Source organism: Apis florea, unplaced genomic scaffold (genome assembly GCF_048593485.1).
Source record: "Apis florea isolate Af1SG1 unplaced genomic scaffold, ASM4859348v1 contig_2272_pilon, whole genome shotgun sequence".
In the NCBI taxonomy this organism is placed as follows: Eukaryota; Metazoa; Arthropoda; class Insecta; order Hymenoptera; family Apidae; genus Apis; species Apis florea.
Genome location: NW_028256549.1, coordinates 6,549,915 through 6,569,663, shown reverse-complemented (window position 1 = coordinate 6,569,663; position 19,749 = coordinate 6,549,915). Strand labels below are relative to the sequence as shown.

General features: G+C 24.3%; 1 protein-coding gene across 11 annotated transcripts in view; it reads right to left on the bottom strand.

The window, feature by feature from the left end:
* Rab3-GEF (Rab3 GDP-GTP exchange factor) overlaps positions 1–16,668 on the bottom strand; it is a 33,573-nt gene extending 16,905 nt beyond the window's left edge. For 9 of the 11 annotated variants that reach the window (XM_086902881.1, XM_012489671.3, XM_086902882.1 and 6 more), the window contains exons 1-19: positions 16,558–16,668; positions 12,426–12,648; positions 11,345–11,513; positions 10,677–10,842; positions 10,068–10,245; positions 9,203–9,360; positions 8,144–8,444; positions 7,273–7,602; positions 6,720–6,752; positions 6,237–6,349; positions 4,978–5,672; positions 4,194–4,432; positions 2,078–2,419; positions 1,733–1,801; positions 1,428–1,628; positions 893–1,088; positions 572–658; positions 349–482; positions 98–256 (exon numbers count right to left, since the gene is read on the bottom strand). In XM_086902881.1, the coding sequence (XP_086759007.1) occupies positions 98–256; positions 349–482; positions 572–658; positions 893–1,088; positions 1,428–1,628; positions 1,733–1,801; positions 2,078–2,419; positions 4,194–4,432; positions 4,978–5,672; positions 6,237–6,349; positions 6,720–6,752; positions 7,273–7,602; positions 8,144–8,444; positions 9,203–9,360; positions 10,068–10,245; positions 10,677–10,842; positions 11,345–11,513; positions 12,426–12,521 (3,666 nt within the window). In that variant the 5' untranslated portion in view covers positions 12,522–12,648; positions 16,558–16,668. Of the gene's footprint in view, positions 1–97; positions 257–348; positions 483–571; positions 659–892; positions 1,089–1,427; positions 1,629–1,732; positions 1,802–2,077; positions 2,420–3,346; positions 3,542–4,193; positions 4,433–4,977; positions 5,673–6,236; positions 6,350–6,719; positions 6,753–7,272; positions 7,603–8,143; positions 8,445–9,202; positions 9,361–10,067; positions 10,246–10,676; positions 10,843–11,344; positions 11,514–12,425; positions 12,649–16,557 lie in introns of all 11 variants that reach the window. The other 2 variants (XM_012489665.3, XM_086902879.1) reach the window with 2 other exon arrangements.
* Positions 16,669–19,749: the final 3,081 nt, after the last annotated feature.

Sequence of the window (19,749 nt, the reverse complement as noted above, 5' to 3'; positions counted from 1 at the left end):
TCTCGAAATCTAAATAAAAACCTTATAAAAGCAATATTATAAATTCTAAAAATTTAATAAATTTTAAAATTTGTTGAACTCGTCTTATTATATTTACCACATCATCGATATGATCATCAGGACTAATTTTTTTATTAAGTCCTTTATTCAACTTCGTCACCACTAAGTCTCGATAGCTTTCATCCTCCATTAATTTTTTTAGCCTGTTTAATTTCAACCAACCAACGCCTTCACCGGTTAAAACTTGATTCACCACCTTAAATAAATTCATAAAAATTATAATTTAATACACATTTTTAACAATATATTTTCATAATCATTAAGATTTTTAATCTAAAAGAATCTTACGTCAGTCAGAAAAGCTTGATTGTCACTATTTGTACTAGATCTCTCTGCATTCTGCATCCTCTGGATGTCTTCTTGATTAGCTTTGTTCGTCGAATGTTTTATCAATGATGATCGTTCCACCAGTCCTGTTTTACCTGAAAACAGATCGATTAAATTCATTTTTTGTATAAACACATATATTATATAAAAAAAATAATTGTTTGAAAACATAATTGAATAATACTTTTAGGAAAAGGTCCGAGTATCGGTGTCTTCCTATCTGCTTTTTGCGACTGTGAGAAACCGGTATTTCTAGAACTATTTTTACTGCCTGCAAATAAAAAGAAAAATTTTTTAAACATATTATATCTTTTATATTTTTTATTTTTTATAGATGATAAAAAATTGCTATTTTTAAGTTTTCCTTCATTTTTTTTCTTTTTCTTTTTTTTTTGTAATTTTGAATTACTTTATTATTATAATAAAAAATAAAAAAACAACTCTTTAAATATAATTTTTTGTTTTAATTTATTCAAAAATAGAGAAAGAAAAAAATGTTGTTTACCAAATAAATCGCTAAACATGTTGCTCGTTTGCGTAGCAATGCCATTTAAATCACTACTAATATTGCTGAAAAAATCACGTCCGATTTCCCGCCGTCCTGCGCGATTATCCGAAGCGACCAATTGTGTACTACTCGAATCCCTTCGTTGTAATATTCCAGGAGGCGATGGAGGTGAATGCTGCGTATCGCTAAGGCCCTAAATGATTTTTTTTTTTTTAATTTTCTTTATTTTAAACTCCTTATTAAGGAATTAGAACATTCGAAACTTTGAAACCTTGAAAACCTTTGAAGCTTAAGAAATTATGAGTTTTTAAACTTTTTCTTATTTTTGTGATTCGAAACTCTTGGAAACTAAAAATAGAAAACCTTCAAAATTCAAAACTTTGAAAATCTTCGAAAATTAAGAAGTTTTTAGAGTTCTTAAACGTTGAAACTTTTTGCGATTCGAAATTTTTGAAAAGAAAATATTTCAAGAAGTTTGAAAATTCGATTTTCAAGATTCAATTTTAATTTATCTCTTCACTTGTAAAATTACCTTGAGTAAACCCTTTTTCGCAGCAACTTCTTTGGCACTTTTCGTCAAATCTCCAAAAGTGCTCTTGCTCACATACGTTAAATCATCAAGTGTATTTTTGCTGACTCCAGCTGCAGTTTTGCTCGCCTCCAAAGCGGTTTTCGAAGCTTCTTGCACGGATTTCGTTGCCTCTCCTACAGCTTTCTTTGTCTGTTGCGTTAACTGTTTGATATTTCAAAAAAGTAAAATTATTTTTCATAGCTGAATAAAGTTAAATTATTAACCATAAATATTTAAAAACGTAGTTGGAAATTATATATACTTACTTGTTCCAATGGCGCAAAGAGACTATCTTCCCCAGCTTCTGTGATCTTCTCTTTTGCCTGATGTTTTAACTATTAAACAAACGAATTGTCTCTCTATATTTAAAAAAGTTCAAATTAAAAAAACAATATTAACAAAAGTAAAAGAAATCATATAATATTATTAATATTCATTATTAGAAATTTAAAAATCCAAAAACTTCATTTTCACATCGACACACGTTGTAAAATCATCATTGTGACGATTATTATAATTTTAAAAATTTATCAAGGATTTTTTTACGTTTGACATTGCATTTATGTTTTACAATTTTCAAATAATCACAATATCCAAAATTACAAAAATACCTTGTCCATCTGAGCAAGAATTCCATCCTGACTGCTCTGCCTAGTAGTCTCTCGAACCAAATCCTTCGCCTGATTGGCTATTTGTTCGAACAAGGATCCTTGAGAACCTTGTCGCAGAACACCGTTTCCAGTCACGTTGGAATTTTGCCTTTGCACGCCCTCGTTGGCTTGCTTCTGTCCACCGGTGCCCAATGAAAATTGTCGAGAAACCGTGGACGATTCGCTCTCGTTGCTGCTGTTGCTCGTCTGTCGAGAAAATGGCCCTGTACCAAAACTCGACGCCCTCGCCAAAACGTTACCAACACTTGGATGACGCTGGAGACTTGCTGCGCTTGGTTGTATCTTTAGAAACATATTTAAGTGAAACATATTTTTTAAAAAATTTTTGAAATTTAAAATAAAAAATTTTGTTTTTGGAGAACGAAGATCCTTTGAGTAGAAAGATAGAAAGTTCAAGTTGAGACGTTAATATTTACGTTGATATTTACGACATGTATGATTCTGATTTGATTGATTACTGAACGTAAATTAAAAATTATGATACTTAAAATAAAATTTTGGTGATAATTCGCGTGAACCATACATATTGTACCGAAGAATTATTAAACTGAATGAATGGTACTTGAGTTCATAAATGCAGAAAGATGACATGCATTTATTATTATTTACTTGATGTTTATAAGAAATTGAAATGATAAAAAAGGAATTGCCAGTCGAAGCTCAAAATGCAATAGATATTATTTAATCTAAAATAATTTTTAATAAAACTTAAATTTGTATAGAAATTTAAAAAAAAAAAAAGGGAGGGTTGAATAAATTTTCACTGTAGAAACGTAAAAAAAATAAAAAATTTTGTAAGAAATTTTGTAAGAAGTTACAAAAAAAAATTATATTTAATATTTAAAGGATTCCAAAAGAAAACGTTAAAAATATTCAAAAAATCTACACTATAAAATTCTATTTATTTTCAATAAAATATCAAACGCAATAATTTATAAATCGTCAATAAATATTAACAAACATTTTTAATATATACTAAAAAATAAAAAATATATCAAAATTTAATAAAGAAATGTCAAACGAAAAAAAAGGGGGGGGGGGAAGATTTTCATGCTGGGGTACATCGAATGAAGAAACTGTCTGCTTTTCTGATCGCACATCGCATGCAGAATCCAAACGATATAAAAAGATAAGAACCGATAAATAAGAAATTAATCGACAGATTATGTTAATACACCAGCAGAGACCACCAATGAAGGATGAACTCACTGGAACGACAAATCTACTGAGACGGGAAGTCCTGTAAGATGTGGCGGGACGTTCGGTGTCGTTGATGCTCGACGTTGCTAAAGAACGTCTCTTCCCTACTCCGAACTGTCCCACCGAACTTTGTGCGCTCAGGATTGTGCGTGGTGTTATGGTGGATGCTGAATCTGATTCAAAGCTACCACCCTCCTCTTTATCCTATGATCAAGCACTTGGTTAAGATGTTGAAATGTTTCGTAGAAATTTTTGATTTCGTTACTTTTGTTTTGAAGATTGGTTAATATCAGATTGATGGACAAATATGGAAAAATGAGAATTTGAGGAAATTATTTCCTAAATCAACTGATAAATTTTCATAAACAAATTTGATGATCTTGTTCAATTTTAATATAATAAGTATTCGGTATTTCGAAGTGTAGGAATAAGATATAAAAATGAAATATTACTTATTGCGAATGAAATGATGAAAAATTGGTGCAAGTTAATACATCGATTTATTCAGATTGATAGTAAAATGATTTGGAAAAAAAATGATTATTATATGTTAAACTTATTATTAATTTTTATAACTCTTTCAGAAAATTATTTCTTAAATTAACTGTTAAATTTTTTTAATAAATTCTTCTAAGACTTTTGATACTTTAAGTTTAATTTATTCAAAAAAAAATAATAAATATGAGAATGAAATATTTATGAAATGAATTCTAATTATGTTTCGAATGATTTTTTAAAAGAAGTTTATATCATATATAAAAATTAGTTTATATATAAGAATTTCTTATGATAAAAATTTTGAAAATTAAAATTTGTTTAAAAAAGAAATTTAAAAATATTCTTAAAAAGTACTCACATTTGTCGACTGTGAGCCTTCTTGAACTTTGGGATTTAACTCGAATTCAGAATCCCTGTTGAAGCTGGGGCTGCTCAAGTCACTGTGACTGGAGGAAGTACTTGGTGGACTTTCCGGTCTTACTGTCGATTCTTCCTCGACTCCAGGATATTGCAGTGAACTGGGTGGATTGTAAACATTCGTTGGATCTACAGACAAGGCCATTTGCTGAGGCTGTGCCACTTGCGAACAATTGTAACCTATAAAATAAATTACATAAACAATTTTTGATTATTTTTTTATTGTTATAATTAATTATTTAAAATTCAATCAATAGGAATTTCTTATTATTGTTAATTAAAATACAGTATTTCTCAAAAATCATTTTTAATCATCAATGTTATAAAATGTAGAATTTACATTCTTATATTTAAATAATATCTCTATTTGAATATTTGTATAAAGATTTGTAAAAATTTTTTAAATAAGTTAATACAAATTCATAAATATTAGAAAATTAAAATATTTCCATAAGCAAATACTAATAATCGAAAGTTATTATTATATATTATTATTTTATTTAATATAATCTAAAATATAAGACAAATGTTATTTACAGTATTATCAAATTGTATGTATAACAAATAAAATATTTATTTCCTTTTTAATTGAAATGGAATAAATATCAAAAATGATCATATTTTATTTTTCATTTAAATGATAAATTCTTATTTCAAATAAAATTCTATATTTATTTCAAGAATCTATTTTCCCTTCGATCAACTAACGAGAGAAAAACACTTACTCGGTGACAAGTCCGATGACACCATTTCAGAAACAAAATCGCTCAACGAGGAATAAGAAGAGCTTGTGCTTTCAGCACCTTCCGAGTCAGATCCACTCTCATCCGTCGGTTGACTTTCGTGTTCCTTCATTGCCTTCAAAGCATTGGCTAACGAGCTACCATTGTCCCAAACGGGAAAATAAATAGGCTCGAGACTCGAGGCGTACCATTTCGGCTTATCGCCTATCTGAGTCGGATCGAACACTCCTGTTTGCACTCTCAAGAACGCCACATTGCTCGGTGTAAGAGACCATTCGGCCAAAAACTCGACCGCCTGAGTCCTGGCAAATTTGTTCAAGAAATGACTGGTCCGTGGTCTCGATCGGAGGAAAGAATTGATCTGAAACGCAACCACGGGTCTGGGATATAGCCTCAAAGTCCTTGTGTGCTCAGTAAAATTCGCCAAGAGATTCTGCGAGTTGAAGAAGCGAACCATGGCCACCCTTGTGGCAACGTCTACCGAGTCCAAATCGTTTCCATAGATGAAAGGGTTGAAAGATTGCATGGTTTGGGAGGAGAGCGGTTTCTGGGGCGACGAAGAACCAACTGATTGAGACATGGAGGTGCGACGGTGACTGGAAGTCGCACCGGTGCCTGGAGAACTCGCTGGACTGGGATAGTGGTCGATGCTTGGCCTATGCTTCATTGAGGACACGCTATGTAGAGCAGAAATTTATTTCAAATGATAATTTAAAAATAATTATTTCCAATAAGCTAATTTATTATTTGATAAATAACATGTTCCATTTGATGTTAAATTAGTTATTTAGTTATAGTAATTACTATTTTTATTTTTTAAATTGTTAATAATATTAATAATTTGATATAAAAATTTGATGTTACATGTTGAGAAACCAGTTATTTTCATCAAATATTAATGAATAATAAATAATTACAGCAAATAATAATGACAAATGAATCATTTAAATACATTTTTTACTTTCTTTTATTCATTTATTTATTTATTGCTGTTTTCATTTATTTAATATTGTTTTTTTCAAATAACTTTAAAAAATATAAAATAAAATAATTTTAAGATAATTTAAAAGATCTGTATCATATAATCAGTTTAAATTTTAGATCAATTTTAGTTAAAAATTCTTGATAATTTAAATTTCTGTACCAAACAATATAATTTTAAAACATTATAATTATAACTTATATTATCATTATATAAAATTTTTATATAATATAAAAAGTTCTACAAATAAAATCACTACCTCAAGGTAGACAAATGAGAAGTTAGACTCTCTCTTCTGCTAGGAGCTTGCAGAGAAGTCCTGGGAGAAGTATCTTGCGACAGTGTTTGTGGAATTGACATACTAGCCATTGCCTGAAAATAAAATATTATCCATAAGAAAACTATAAAGTATAATTTTTTAGATATCTCTTCTCTAAGAACTTTCTCTATTACGATATATTGCTCAAGCAACTACATCTATTTTTCTTCTAATCTATGCTTCTTTAATTCTATGCTTCCTATTTCGTATAATAAACTTCAGGTCTCTCCCTTGGAATTGAGACAAAACGTGCTATATTATATCCTCTAATTAGGATTAAAAATAAAAAGAAAAAAAAAAAGAATCTCGTCGTATCAGGAAAAATTAATCCATGCTACTGTAACTACAACACAAGGGATAGATATATTTATCAGCTAGATATATTTATGCTACATGCAAAGAGTGGATAAATGAAATATTTACACCAGAGCCGGTTTGGTCCATCAGTTGCATTGCCTGCGGAACCGATTAAATGAGGAACGATTAAAATAACATTGATGTCATTATTAATCGAGTATCTATTATAGAAGTATATATATTTTTGTCTCTTTTTTCTAATTTTTAAATATTAATTTCTTTGCAGAATTTTACAATGATATGAAATTATATTATTTATATATTTGTTAATTACTTCTATTAAAATTGAAAATTTAGAAACCAATAAGATTATAATTTGCAACATTCAAATTTAGTGAAATATTATTATATTTATCTTTATTTTTCTTAGTTTAATTTCTTGAATGCTATAACAATGCTATAATAACTTAACTATTTTATAATTTTAAATTTAGAAGATCTTAAATTATCTTCATCAATTCCTGGAATTAGAATATTTCTCATTTTTTAAGACAACAATTCTGATTTCAAAAATTTTATTAACACAATTTCGCAATATTTCCTTTAATTCTTCTTAATTTGTTCCTTGTCAGGCAATAAAAGGGTTAATTTTTATCGTATTAAGTGGCGTTTTATTTACCTGTTTCAAGTGGTTCTTTAGTTCGGTGCCTTCTGGTTCGGGCAATGGGGGCAATTGATCACCCAAACCAGTAGGTGGGTTTATTTTATTGCTGTCTAGATCCACTAGCCAAATGTCATCGGGCATTTTAAAGTTCGTTTTGTACAATAAAAAAGTAGCGGGTATTCCGATAACAAATGGTGTAGGTGCAAGCAACAATTGTTCCGCGCAGCTCATGCACGTGGGTAACAATGGTATCGCAGGGAACATATACTCCAGAGGATAAATCATCGTAACGAATGCCATTACGGACATCGACAGGGCATTGTAGTCGCGGGATTGTAACACGATCTGAAAACAAATATTCAATTTATTCATCGTAATTTGTTAGTTGCATTTCTTTCAAATTTTTTGTTTTTTTAATTTTAATAGAAAAATAATAAAATATAGTGATAGAAAAATTAATAATCGTTAATAATGTATAAAACATTTTTAAATAAGATATTTTTAAATAAGATACATTTGAAAACTGCTGCCAAAAAATTAAAGATAAATATTTACAAAAAAATACATTCCAATTTTGATAATTTTTTAATATTTTAAAATCATAATAATATTAATTTAATATATAATTAAATTAATTTAATGACTATTATATATAATTCTTAAATAATTATCAAAATTTGTTCAAAGAAATGCAAAATAAGTGAATTAAAAGAAAGTAATAAAATCTAAATTTATAATAATAATAAAATTGAACGATATTGGCATAATTTTTGTTCAAAAATATGAAGAATGTGAGATTAATGAGATAAAATCGTGAATAAAAATTAATTTTCAAAGAGATACATAATTTAAATTTAAATAAATAATTAAAAAAATAGAGGATTACCTTGTGCTCCAAGAGAATCAACGTGAGGACTTTCAAGCATATGTCAACGCCAAGAAGTTCCAGGGGTAGATGCAGAGGGAAATCAACAAGAGAAAATCTAGTGTGATCTGGGAGTGCAAAACAGAGTGGTGGCTGCATACTTTGCGACACGATCTCGATCTCGACGCGTGTCTTTGTTGGAACTGGAACAGGACTGCTCAACAATCGCAATATCCACGTCTCAATTTCACGGACATCGTGTAACACTATCGATGGTGTTCCCTCCAATGTTTGACCCGTTAAAACGCTCCACACTGTATCTCTATTAATCATAATAAACATAATTTTTCTTTTTTAATAACATATTATAAAATATTTATATACATTAAATTATCGTCTTTAAAAAATTTTTAAATCTTTTTTTTATATTGTAATAAGAAGATCTTTTCATATTTGTGTACAAGTATTTTTAAAATTTAAATAATCCTAATTATTTTTTTTAATTATTCTTTCATTTCCATCAAAAGGAATTATTATTTATCAAATTATAACTATAAAATTTTTTAAAATAAATATTTATTATTATACATTAAATATATTTAATCTATTCTTAATACATATTTACACATATATATAACATAATACATATTTAAATATTCTATATTTCAATCAAAAAATAATTTTAATTATTACTTTAAATTATAAAAGAAAAATAAGAAGTTTACATAAAATAATTACAATAAATTATGTGTCTTAATATATAAAAATTCAAATAAAAAAATAACATTAAAATAATCAAAAATTAAAATAGTAAAATTAAAATAGTACATTAAAATAATCAAAAATTAAAATAGTAAAAAAATTTTACTACTTTTATATATAAAAGGTTTATTTCCTGACTATCATTAAAAAATAACACTATAATAATATTTAATGAAAGAAGAAAGGAAAGGTGAATAACTTGTACGAATTCTAAAATGAAGATTTGAATGTTCACAAAAGAAAAATTAATTAAGAATAAATAATCGGGAAAAAAATAGGTTCAAGTTTTTGCAAATTATGGATTAATTATTATTTTACCTGTTAGTTTGTCTGGAAGCACCAACTTTTTGCGGTGAGGAACTCTCATTACACGCGTCGATAATCTTTTTCAATACGAAAAGGCATTCCCGGAACATTGAAAAGAACGGATGATGAGAGATGATACATAACGATGTGAGCGAGTGATTTCGTATTCTCTGAAAGCATATGAATAATTGTAAATTATCTCGTATTCATTTCGTATCGATCGACTTATTAAGTTCATTTACCGAACTTAATCTAAACCTATTTCGAATGAATAGCTTGAATAATACAATAAGCTTGAAATAACTTTCCGGAGAAATCAAAATTAATTCATTCTTCCATTCAGATATTTCATTTCTATCAACTGGATATTGACAACATATATGCTCGTATATAATTTTATTGCATTATTTGAACATTTGTAAAAATTATAAATTTTCTTGAATAGCATGGAAAAGAATATTTTTAATTTTTTAGAAAAATTATTTCTATTATTCTTTGATTGTATCTAGAAATATTATAATTATTAAATTAATTAGTATAAGAATCTTTAAAAATTAACATAAATACAACTGTATTATAATTTTCCATTAACTAGAAATTTCAAAATTGTTCAAAATTAATTTAATTAAATACTTATTAAATAAAAGTTCTATAATTATTTTAGAAACAATTCTAAAGCTGATAAATTAATCACATTCATAATTTAATTATAATCTATTAATCAATCAGCAATATTAAAATTAATAAGCTTTTTATTTATAATTCCAAATTTAATCAATAATAATTTAATAATAAATTAATTAAACAAAGAAATAGAAATTTTATATTAAAGAAAATAATAAATATTTTACAATAAATAACGAGATACGAGATTTACCTGTCGTCTACGTGAAGCACGTGGAGATGGAGAATGACTTCCTCCACTTTCACTGTCTCCGCTTGGTGCAGTGATACCTAATCTCGGTGCACTTGGAATATGTGAAGTGTCAGAGTCTCTTCTACTCGGACAATCTTTTTCAGAGTCACTAGGACCAACTGCACTGCTCCTATAGTCGCTATAAAGAACAGCTAGAGATACAGTCTTATAATTATAGAAAATGTTTTCTTCAAATGGTCATACAATATTTCATTATTCGATATTCGTAAAATTTCCAATAATTTTTTTTTTTTAAATTTGTTTCGTGTTTTATATATATTTGTTCTTTTATTAATAATTTAAATATTAGTAAAATTCTGGTATCAATTTTGAATAATTTTCTAAATATTTAATCTTATTTTTGATTTTGAAATTTTTTTGTAAAGAAAAAGAATATTAGTAATTTAAAATATAAATTTAAATTTTTCAGTTTTTTTAGTTAGTTTTTTCAATTACTTTTAAAGAATAAAATATTTGATAGGAAGATAAAAAGTGACAGAATAATGTTTTATAAAATAAAATTACCTTTTATAAAATACAATTATAATAAAATAATGTGTTATATTTCACCTAGAAAAGGCAGAATCTGTGCTCTTTTCCATGCTTTTCCTCCAACTTTCCCTTCGAAATGTAGTATTGTATTTGTCCCTTTTCATTGAGACCCCACTTCCAACTGCAACTCCTACCCTTTCTATTGGTCGATAAAAATTTACACAGATCCCATAGCGAGTTTTCCCTAAAATAACATATTATATTTTATGCAAAAATATTTTATATATTATAAACATAATATTTTAAAAAACAAAAGAAATATGTATAATTTTATTTGTATTCCTATGATAAATAGAAAATGAATTAAAATATTTACACAAGTATTCTATAATATATTTTATTTTAATTCATTTTATTTTAATCTCCAGATCATTGATTTTTAATCTATTTTAAATCAATAGAACCATCAAGTTCTCATACAGATAAATGATTTAAAAAATTATATAATATTAATTATTTTATTTATTTATTATAAATCTCTTCTCTCAAAGTTTAAAGACTGTTGTCATAATCAGTATTTTAATTTTTAAATTTCTTTATAAATTTCAAATTATATTTTGAAAGTCTTCGATAACGAAAAATTATTTATATATAACGAAAAAAAGTTTGTGATAAATAAGTGATTAAGAATCATTATTGTAAAATAATATATTAATAATTATAGAATAATAAAAAAAAAAAAATACCAGAATCTTTATCCGTGAGTGTAAAGGTAAAGGAAGTAGCCTCTCGTAAAGCTGTGCGTTTCGGGCCCACGCTAGTGCAACCTTCAGGTTGGCAAAAATAAACCATATCCAGCGGCAATGGAAAATCTTTGTGATCTTCCACCGGATATCTTCGCAATAATTCTGGAACCTGTAATCGTATACATATTCATGAATTTTCCAATTAATGCAAATATTACCCACAAATCTTAATTTTGTATTAATTTGTGAAAAAAATATTTCTGTAATATAAAGCTATATATATAACTGTATAAAATAATAATTTAATCATAGATCTCAATTATATTAATTTCTAAAAAGAATATTTCTTTACAAAAATATAGATATTATTATATTATTATATATATTACAATTAGTATAATATTTTATGAATTCAAGATTTGAAAATTTTTCTTTTTTTTTTTAAATTCTATTTTTGATATTATAATTATTAATCTCATTTTTATTTTTATAATCTTAAATATCATTAATCAGTATTTCATTATTTCATTAATATATGAAATATAATATAAAAATAATAATAAATAAAATAAAATTGGTAAAAAGTATTAAAGAATATTAAAAAAGAAAGTCGATTTTGCAAGTTAATAAAAGCAAAATAGATTGTTATAATATATTATATTAACAATATTAACAATTTTATCACTTATTCGTAAATGATATTATTTTATAACATTTATTTCTAAATAATTAAAGTATAACAAATATTTTTCTCAAGAATAAGTTACATTTATATCTTTTTTAAATTCATACAATATGAAAGATTGAAAATAAATTTGGCTTTAATCCAAATGCTAAAACTATTTAATTTACATTAATGTAAATATAAAATATTATTTATTAACATGTTGTACAAGCCATTTGAAATTGTTTATTTTATTGAATAAAATATCTATACAAATCTTCCAATCCAATATTATAATTTATTAAAAAATATTCTATAGAATTTATTTCAAATGTGTGAAAAAAAATACTGTTTAGATACATCTGTAAAATTGAATAAAATTACAAATTAATGGTTATAAAGTATATAAGTATATACCTGCACAGGCTGACGAGAGACTGAGGGCAATCTGGCCCCCACAATGGCGAGATAATCCACCAAGCGGGGGCACAGGTGCTTTTTCTGTATATCCATCGCTGTAATTTACAGCTCTGTCACCGTTTTATGCAATGTGCACAAGTCATCTGAGCCATCGGCCTTCTATCAGGATCGCCTCCTGATCGGTTCATGGCTGTATCATTCTTCACTTAGTCTTTCACATCTGGAAACAAGAGAGTCGATTATTAAATTGAGTTTTCTTCAGAAAATTGAAACCTATTTAATCTACTCTTTATCCTTCTGCACAAATCTCAAGGAAAGATTTGCCTTGACATCGTGTCTCCTTTTATCTTCTAATCGATTCCTTCAATTTGAAAGAATTTATTAAAATATTTCATAATTTTTCGTTTTAATTTTGTATTTAGAAAATTTCTATTTATATTTTTAGAAATTTATATTCAAGAAATTTTTATACGTGAAAAGTTTTTTTTATTTCTTATATTTTATTTACCAATATTTTTATTTTAAAAAATTTTCTTTGAAAAAGTTCTTGTTTCAAAATTTTCTGTATTGAAATAAAAATTTCAAAAATCTACATTTCAACAATTTGTATAAAATTATATATTTTGAGAATTTATTTTGAAAATTATGTAATATATTATATACACAAAATATAAGCTATTCAATGTAGAATTAAATATATCGTTCGATATCGATACAAAAGATAGATACAAAGAATGAATTAGACCATGGAAGCTTAATTGACAGTACAGTCTAATAGTACGAGAAATAATATTTGGAGCACGAGGCTCATTGATTTCTTGAGCCTCGTGACCCATATCGAGTTAACAAGAATCACAAAAACGCTCGAGCAACGTGCGCAAGGTTTAAGTTGAACTCAGCTTTTTTGAAACAATATTTAGTTGAAGATTTTCTCAAAACGCAAAATTGACATTAACATTAAACAACATTTCTGAATTTAATCCAATTACAATTTAATAAAAAATATTATTAAAACTATTCTCTTATCATTTTTTCTAAATAGTTTTCTTTTGAAATGAAATTTTATATTTTCAAGTCAAATCACTCTTGTAAAAATGAAGAAATGTGATTTATATCTATAATTAAGTAAATAAATTATGTATGAGTATATATAAATATATATATAAATTTATAACATTTGTAATAAATAAAAAATATTTGATTATATTTTTTATAGTATTATAATATATTGTATAAGTTTTATGTAAGAATCAAAGATTTATTAAAAGTCTATTAATAAATTAGTAAATATTTTTTTCATTTGTAATATTTTTTTAATAATCTTCAAAATACAAATAAAAATATAATAAAAAATAAACTGCAATAAATCTATTGATAAAAAAATAATAAACAATCTATTTTCATTTTATTTTTTTTCATTAATTTTGAATCTTGGAATGTCATAATCCTGAATTTTTGAGTATAATTGTATAATTTTCAATAATTCAAAATATTTCGCATTTCACAATAATTCAAGTTAAAAATAGAAATTTCGTCCTAAAAAAGAACAATTCACAATCGATATGTTCCTTAAAAGGTCCTGCGCATTTGCGCGAGATAATATGCTGGTAGTAACCAAAAATATTTTCACAATCTATCTCTTTTCTTTAATCTATATTTTTTTATTTCATTTTATAATTTTTTTGTAAGATCACACACTTTTTTCACATTCGTCTAGAAAAGAATAATATAAATGGTATTCTCCGCCATAGATTATCCTGTTTCCGGTTTTGTCCCGTTATTTCGAACAAGATAAATGCAAAGTGAGATGTAATAATTTTCTCATGTGACCAAAAAATTTCAATAAAAATCGAAATCAAAATTATTAATTTGTTGCGAAATGGTCGAATTATTAATCAAACTTTCAATGTTTAATTTTATTAAAAATAATATTAATGAAAATATAATTGAAGAAATTTAAGATAATTTGATCATATATATGATATATATATGATAGAAAATAAATCAATTAATTATATTTAAAATATTAATTAAAGTCTATAATTAAAAATTACTAATAACTTTTATTTTATTTTTAGCTATCTAAGATTAGAGTCTTTGTTGCAACATTTTATTTATCACTTTTTTTAAGAATATTCTATATATCATTCAATATGTTGTTGTAATCAAATAAATCATATTTCTATAATTTATTACATTTTGATATTAACATTTTCAATCCTAAAGAAACTTCATTCAATCCACTAATCAAACTTCAACCAATTAATTGTACCAATGAATTCAAAGTTTCAAAATTAATCTTGGAGATTCATATCAAAATTTTACAAAATTTGCAAAATAGATAGCAGATCTTTCTCGATTTGAAATGAACGTTTTCAAAATATTATCCAAAGATGAATTTTAATTATTCAAAATATTTTAATATAACAACTTAAAAGAATTTTTCAAGATATTTAATATTGAAGAATATATAAAATATTTAAACAAGCAATTTTGTTACGATTTTGTATTATTTTAACTCTATTATTATTTTAACTCTATTTTTAAGATGCAATTTTAAATGAGATTGAATGATCTAAATATTAAAAAATATAAAATTGTGAAATTTCATTGAAATTTTGCAACAATGATCTTATATATTTTCAATAGATTTATATTTCTAATTTAATTTATATTTTTATATTTTTAATTTATATTTTTAATAAGTAACCGTAATTATAATATATGACATAATTGATTTATATATATTTCTAATAGTAGAGTAATAGTAATTATTACGATCCTCTGTATTATACTATTAAAAATATAAAACTAATAAATATTAAATATTAAATTTAAAATCTCAAACCAATACGAAATAAATAATAATAATAATAATAATAACTTCTATGTGATATAATTTTAATAAATAAAATTTTATTTCTATTAATATTTATATAGTATTCATATTTTAGAGATTTTTACTTTCTTATCTTATAATTATTTTAGCACATAAGAAGAAGGTTTACATAATAAATAGAAAACTTTAATAAAATTAAAATTAAAATTGAAGTTTGTTACAAATAACTTTTATCGAATTTTAAAATTGTAATAGAAGTTCTTAAATTAAAATGAAATTCGCACAATAATGAACTAATATTATATTTCGTAATGTTTCGATATGATAATTCAAAGAGACATCTTTGAAGAATTCTTAAAACTATCGAATTAAAGGTATATCCATAAAATAGTTCTTTTCTATTGCGAAATTTTAACGTTATATTATTCAATCAAGCTTAAAGAAGATTCTGAATATAAAATATTCGTAAGAAATATTCCATGAATTTTCAATAATATAAATATATAATTTTTGATGTGAATAAAGAATTCTACTACCTTTGCGAATATTTCGCTATTTCGCATGTCTGATCCTTGAAGTTGTCAAATCGCATAATGTCAAAACACATCAAAATTTCAATGTAACGTCTACACTAGATCTTATATTTTTAATATCTAAATCACAGATTCTTGTCATTCCATTATTAAAGATATAAATCGCATAAGAAGTGATCTATCCTTGCAATTTAATTATATAATTTTTAAATTTATTATTTCTAATAATATATTAGATATTCAATTGTTAGAAATAAAAATCTTCCAAATTATATATAACATAATATCATTGTATAATGGATATTTTTTCGATATTCTTTTCAATAATTCAAATTTATAAACTATTCTATTTCATTATTAGAAATATAAATCAATAAAATTCTACGATTTTGCAATTTACGAACTTTATATTATTAACAATACAACGTACATAATAGAAAGAAATATATAATAAATATAAATTAGTCAAAAAAAACCCAAACCTTACCATTGTCATCCACAAAAGAATTTCAAAAAACATCATTATATTATTATTACTTACGAATCAAATCTGTCAAATTTAACAGCGTCACCAATATCGTTAAATTTCGACGACATTACACCGACCATATTTATTTCCAATATTCAATCATTCGTACATCGCACATTTGAAAACTTATGTATAAATTTACATCCAAAATACGAAGAAAAAAGGTTCATTGAATATAAGAGATCGCAAAACATCGGATTTAATGTGATTTGCTATGCAGAGACTTACGTATCGTTGATAACGGGGATTCAAGTGGAAAATCGCAGTTTTCATCCACACGTCCACAAGACTACACTCCGTATCGCCTAAATGGCGATACCACACTGGCGATCGTTCGCGGCGCAGCTACTAAGCAGGCGTACAACCAGGGGCGACATTTGGAAAAGGGAGTTCCCCTGACGTCTGCCCGGGACCGTTTTTCCATCTTTTTAATTGCCCTTTGGAAATTTTCGATCGATAGGACGTTAAGGACATAAAGAAGAAAAGTGTTTCTGAGCAAGGAAAAGCCCGTGCGTTTTGAAAGATTTTTTTCTTCTTTAAGAGTAGTTTCATTGAAAAGAATCTTGCATGGAAGTGAAATTTGGAGAAAATTAGAAGAAGAATTGGTGGAAGAAGAGGTGTGAGATTTTCTTGGTTTAATAGAGTTTATGAGAAAAATTTTTGTTTATGTAATTGAAGAGATTAAAAATAATTTTTTGAAATATAAAAAATAGTAAAAGAATTTTAATTTTTAGATTAGATTGTATGTTAATGAGTGGAATAAGAAAGTCTATATTTTAGATTAATATATATTTTTCTAAAAAAATTTTTGATTATGTAATTCGAAGAAATGAAAATCTCTTAAGAAATGAGAAATGATGAAAAAATTTTTTAATTAATTTATTTTAAAATTTATTTTTTTTTAATTAATAGAAGAATACATTAATAGAATGAAAAGAAATCTAAGTTAGATTCGGATTGTAGAATATTTTTAAGTATGTAATTGAAAAAGTTGAAAATCTCATAAAAAATTTTAATTTAATTATATGTTAATAAATAGAATGAGAAGAAAAATTTTTCTTTATGGTTTATATCAATAAAAAAAAATTAAAATTAATCTATAATAGAAAAATATTAGTTTTTTTTATATATATGTATATGTATTGAATAAAAAAAAATATGAATTAGATTTTTCTTTGATTTGCGAAAAACTTTTGGTTGTGTAATTGCGAAAATTAGAAATAATTTTCTTAGAAACAATTGAAAATAGTTATTTTAAGAAAAAAAAAATAATGAAAGAATTTTAATTTCATTATATATTGATGAAGAAAAAAAAAAGAATATTTTTGTTTAATTTGTATAAAATTTTTATTATATAATTGGAAGAATTGAAAATAATTTTTTAATAGAAAAGATGAATTATAAAAAAATTTTAATTAATTTTATAATTTGATAATTTAATAATTTAAGTACATAAATAGGTAGATTAAATAAGAATAGATAAGATTAATAATAATAAAAAATAATAATAATTGTAAAAATAATATTAAAAAAGGAATAAGAATATTAAAAATTTTATATGTTTCAATATAAATATAATAAATATAAAAATAAATTAAATTAACAATGTGAGGAAAAGAAAGATAAATTTTATTTTTTCAATATAATAATTAGTAATTTAATATTGTATAAAGAATAAACAATGATAGAAATATTTGTTCCAATTATATATGACCATAGAAAAATGAAATTAATCAGTATTAATTCATCTTCGTGTTTACAACATTATTAATAGTAAAAATTTAAGCAATAATATGAATAATCATTTATTTGAAAAAATAGATAATCACTTTATCATAAAACTGTATAACTTTTCGATTTTAAATGTTTAAATGCTGAAAAGTTTGCTTTCCCAATGCAACTACTATGTAATTCTGATGGGGATGAATTAATTATTCAGTTCAAGGATAATACTTGCATTCTAAGTATTACCTTGACATAGAATAAGTAATAAGAATAATAAAATTTTATAATATATATAATATATAATAATCATCTAATACAAAATATTTTTGTACTTTAGAATCAGTTTTCAATTTATTGATTTTTTATGATTTGAATATATAAATTATTTAATGAAATATATAACTTTTTTTCTATTTTTAATTTTCTTTTTCTCTTTCTGTTAATTTAATAAATCTAATTAATTTTCTTTCTTTCTAATAATCCTCTTTCTCTTTAAAGACTCATTCTTATAAAATGTATTTATACTTTCTTTATTATTTTATTTAATATTTATTATAATTATAATATGTATAAATATTATATGTTAATTATATATATAAAATAAATTAAAATTTTATTAAAATTAATAAAAAAAAAGGTCATTGAATTAATTCTAATTATATTTAATATAACGTTCGCATGGAAATATAAATTTTTTCATGATTATATCAAAGTGAATGAAAAAATTATATTTTTTTTACTTACTAGTTGACAAATTAATTGCCACTATTGTTCCTCACAATTTTTACTACTATTGCATATATCAGCTTATCAATGTTATATAATATATTTATCATCTATATACATATATGCACAGAAATATGCAAATCGTATCTATATGAGTATTTCAATGCCTATTAATTGATTATTAAATTTTCAAAATTTGATTATACCAACATCTATAATCGAACAATAGAATAATTTCCCTAAATCAATTGAAATTTGTTCAGAATGAATCTATATGAAAAGTTTAAAGTGTAATTAATTATATTTGGAAATTATATTAAAATTTTTTCTGCAAAAAAAATTTACGAATCATTAACATAAATGATAATTATATCTATTTGGAAAAGAATTTTGATTTTACTATAAAAAAATTTTCTAAATATAGTTTTACATAATTTATATTTTATTTTATAACTAAATTTTTAAGGCTAAAAAATTTAATTAAAGAAATTATTATAATTATATTTTATATATATATCTTTGAAATCTAAAAATATATTCCAAATATATTTTATATCACAATTTTCTATATATATATATATATTTTTTCAGAATATATTTATAATTTTCAGAATCTATATTTCTGATATATTTTCTAAAAGGACTGAAAAGTAATTTCATATTTGCTTGAAATGTAAAAGTTTATAATGTCAAATATATATTTATATCAAAATTATAATTTTACAGTCAATTATAGTTTTTCCATTTGATACTTTAAAAAGGATGTAGAAAATTTTCTTTTATTCTTGAAATTATCTCTAAATATTTATCTTCTAAAATTTTCTGATTAAAAACAAAAAGAAAAAAAAAGATTATCTAAATCTATCTTATATTATATTGTGTAAAAATTTTGTAAAAATAAAAGTTGCATAAAATATCTGGAAGTCAACTTCAAGTATATGAAATTTAAAAAAAAGTTGGGTAAGTTTA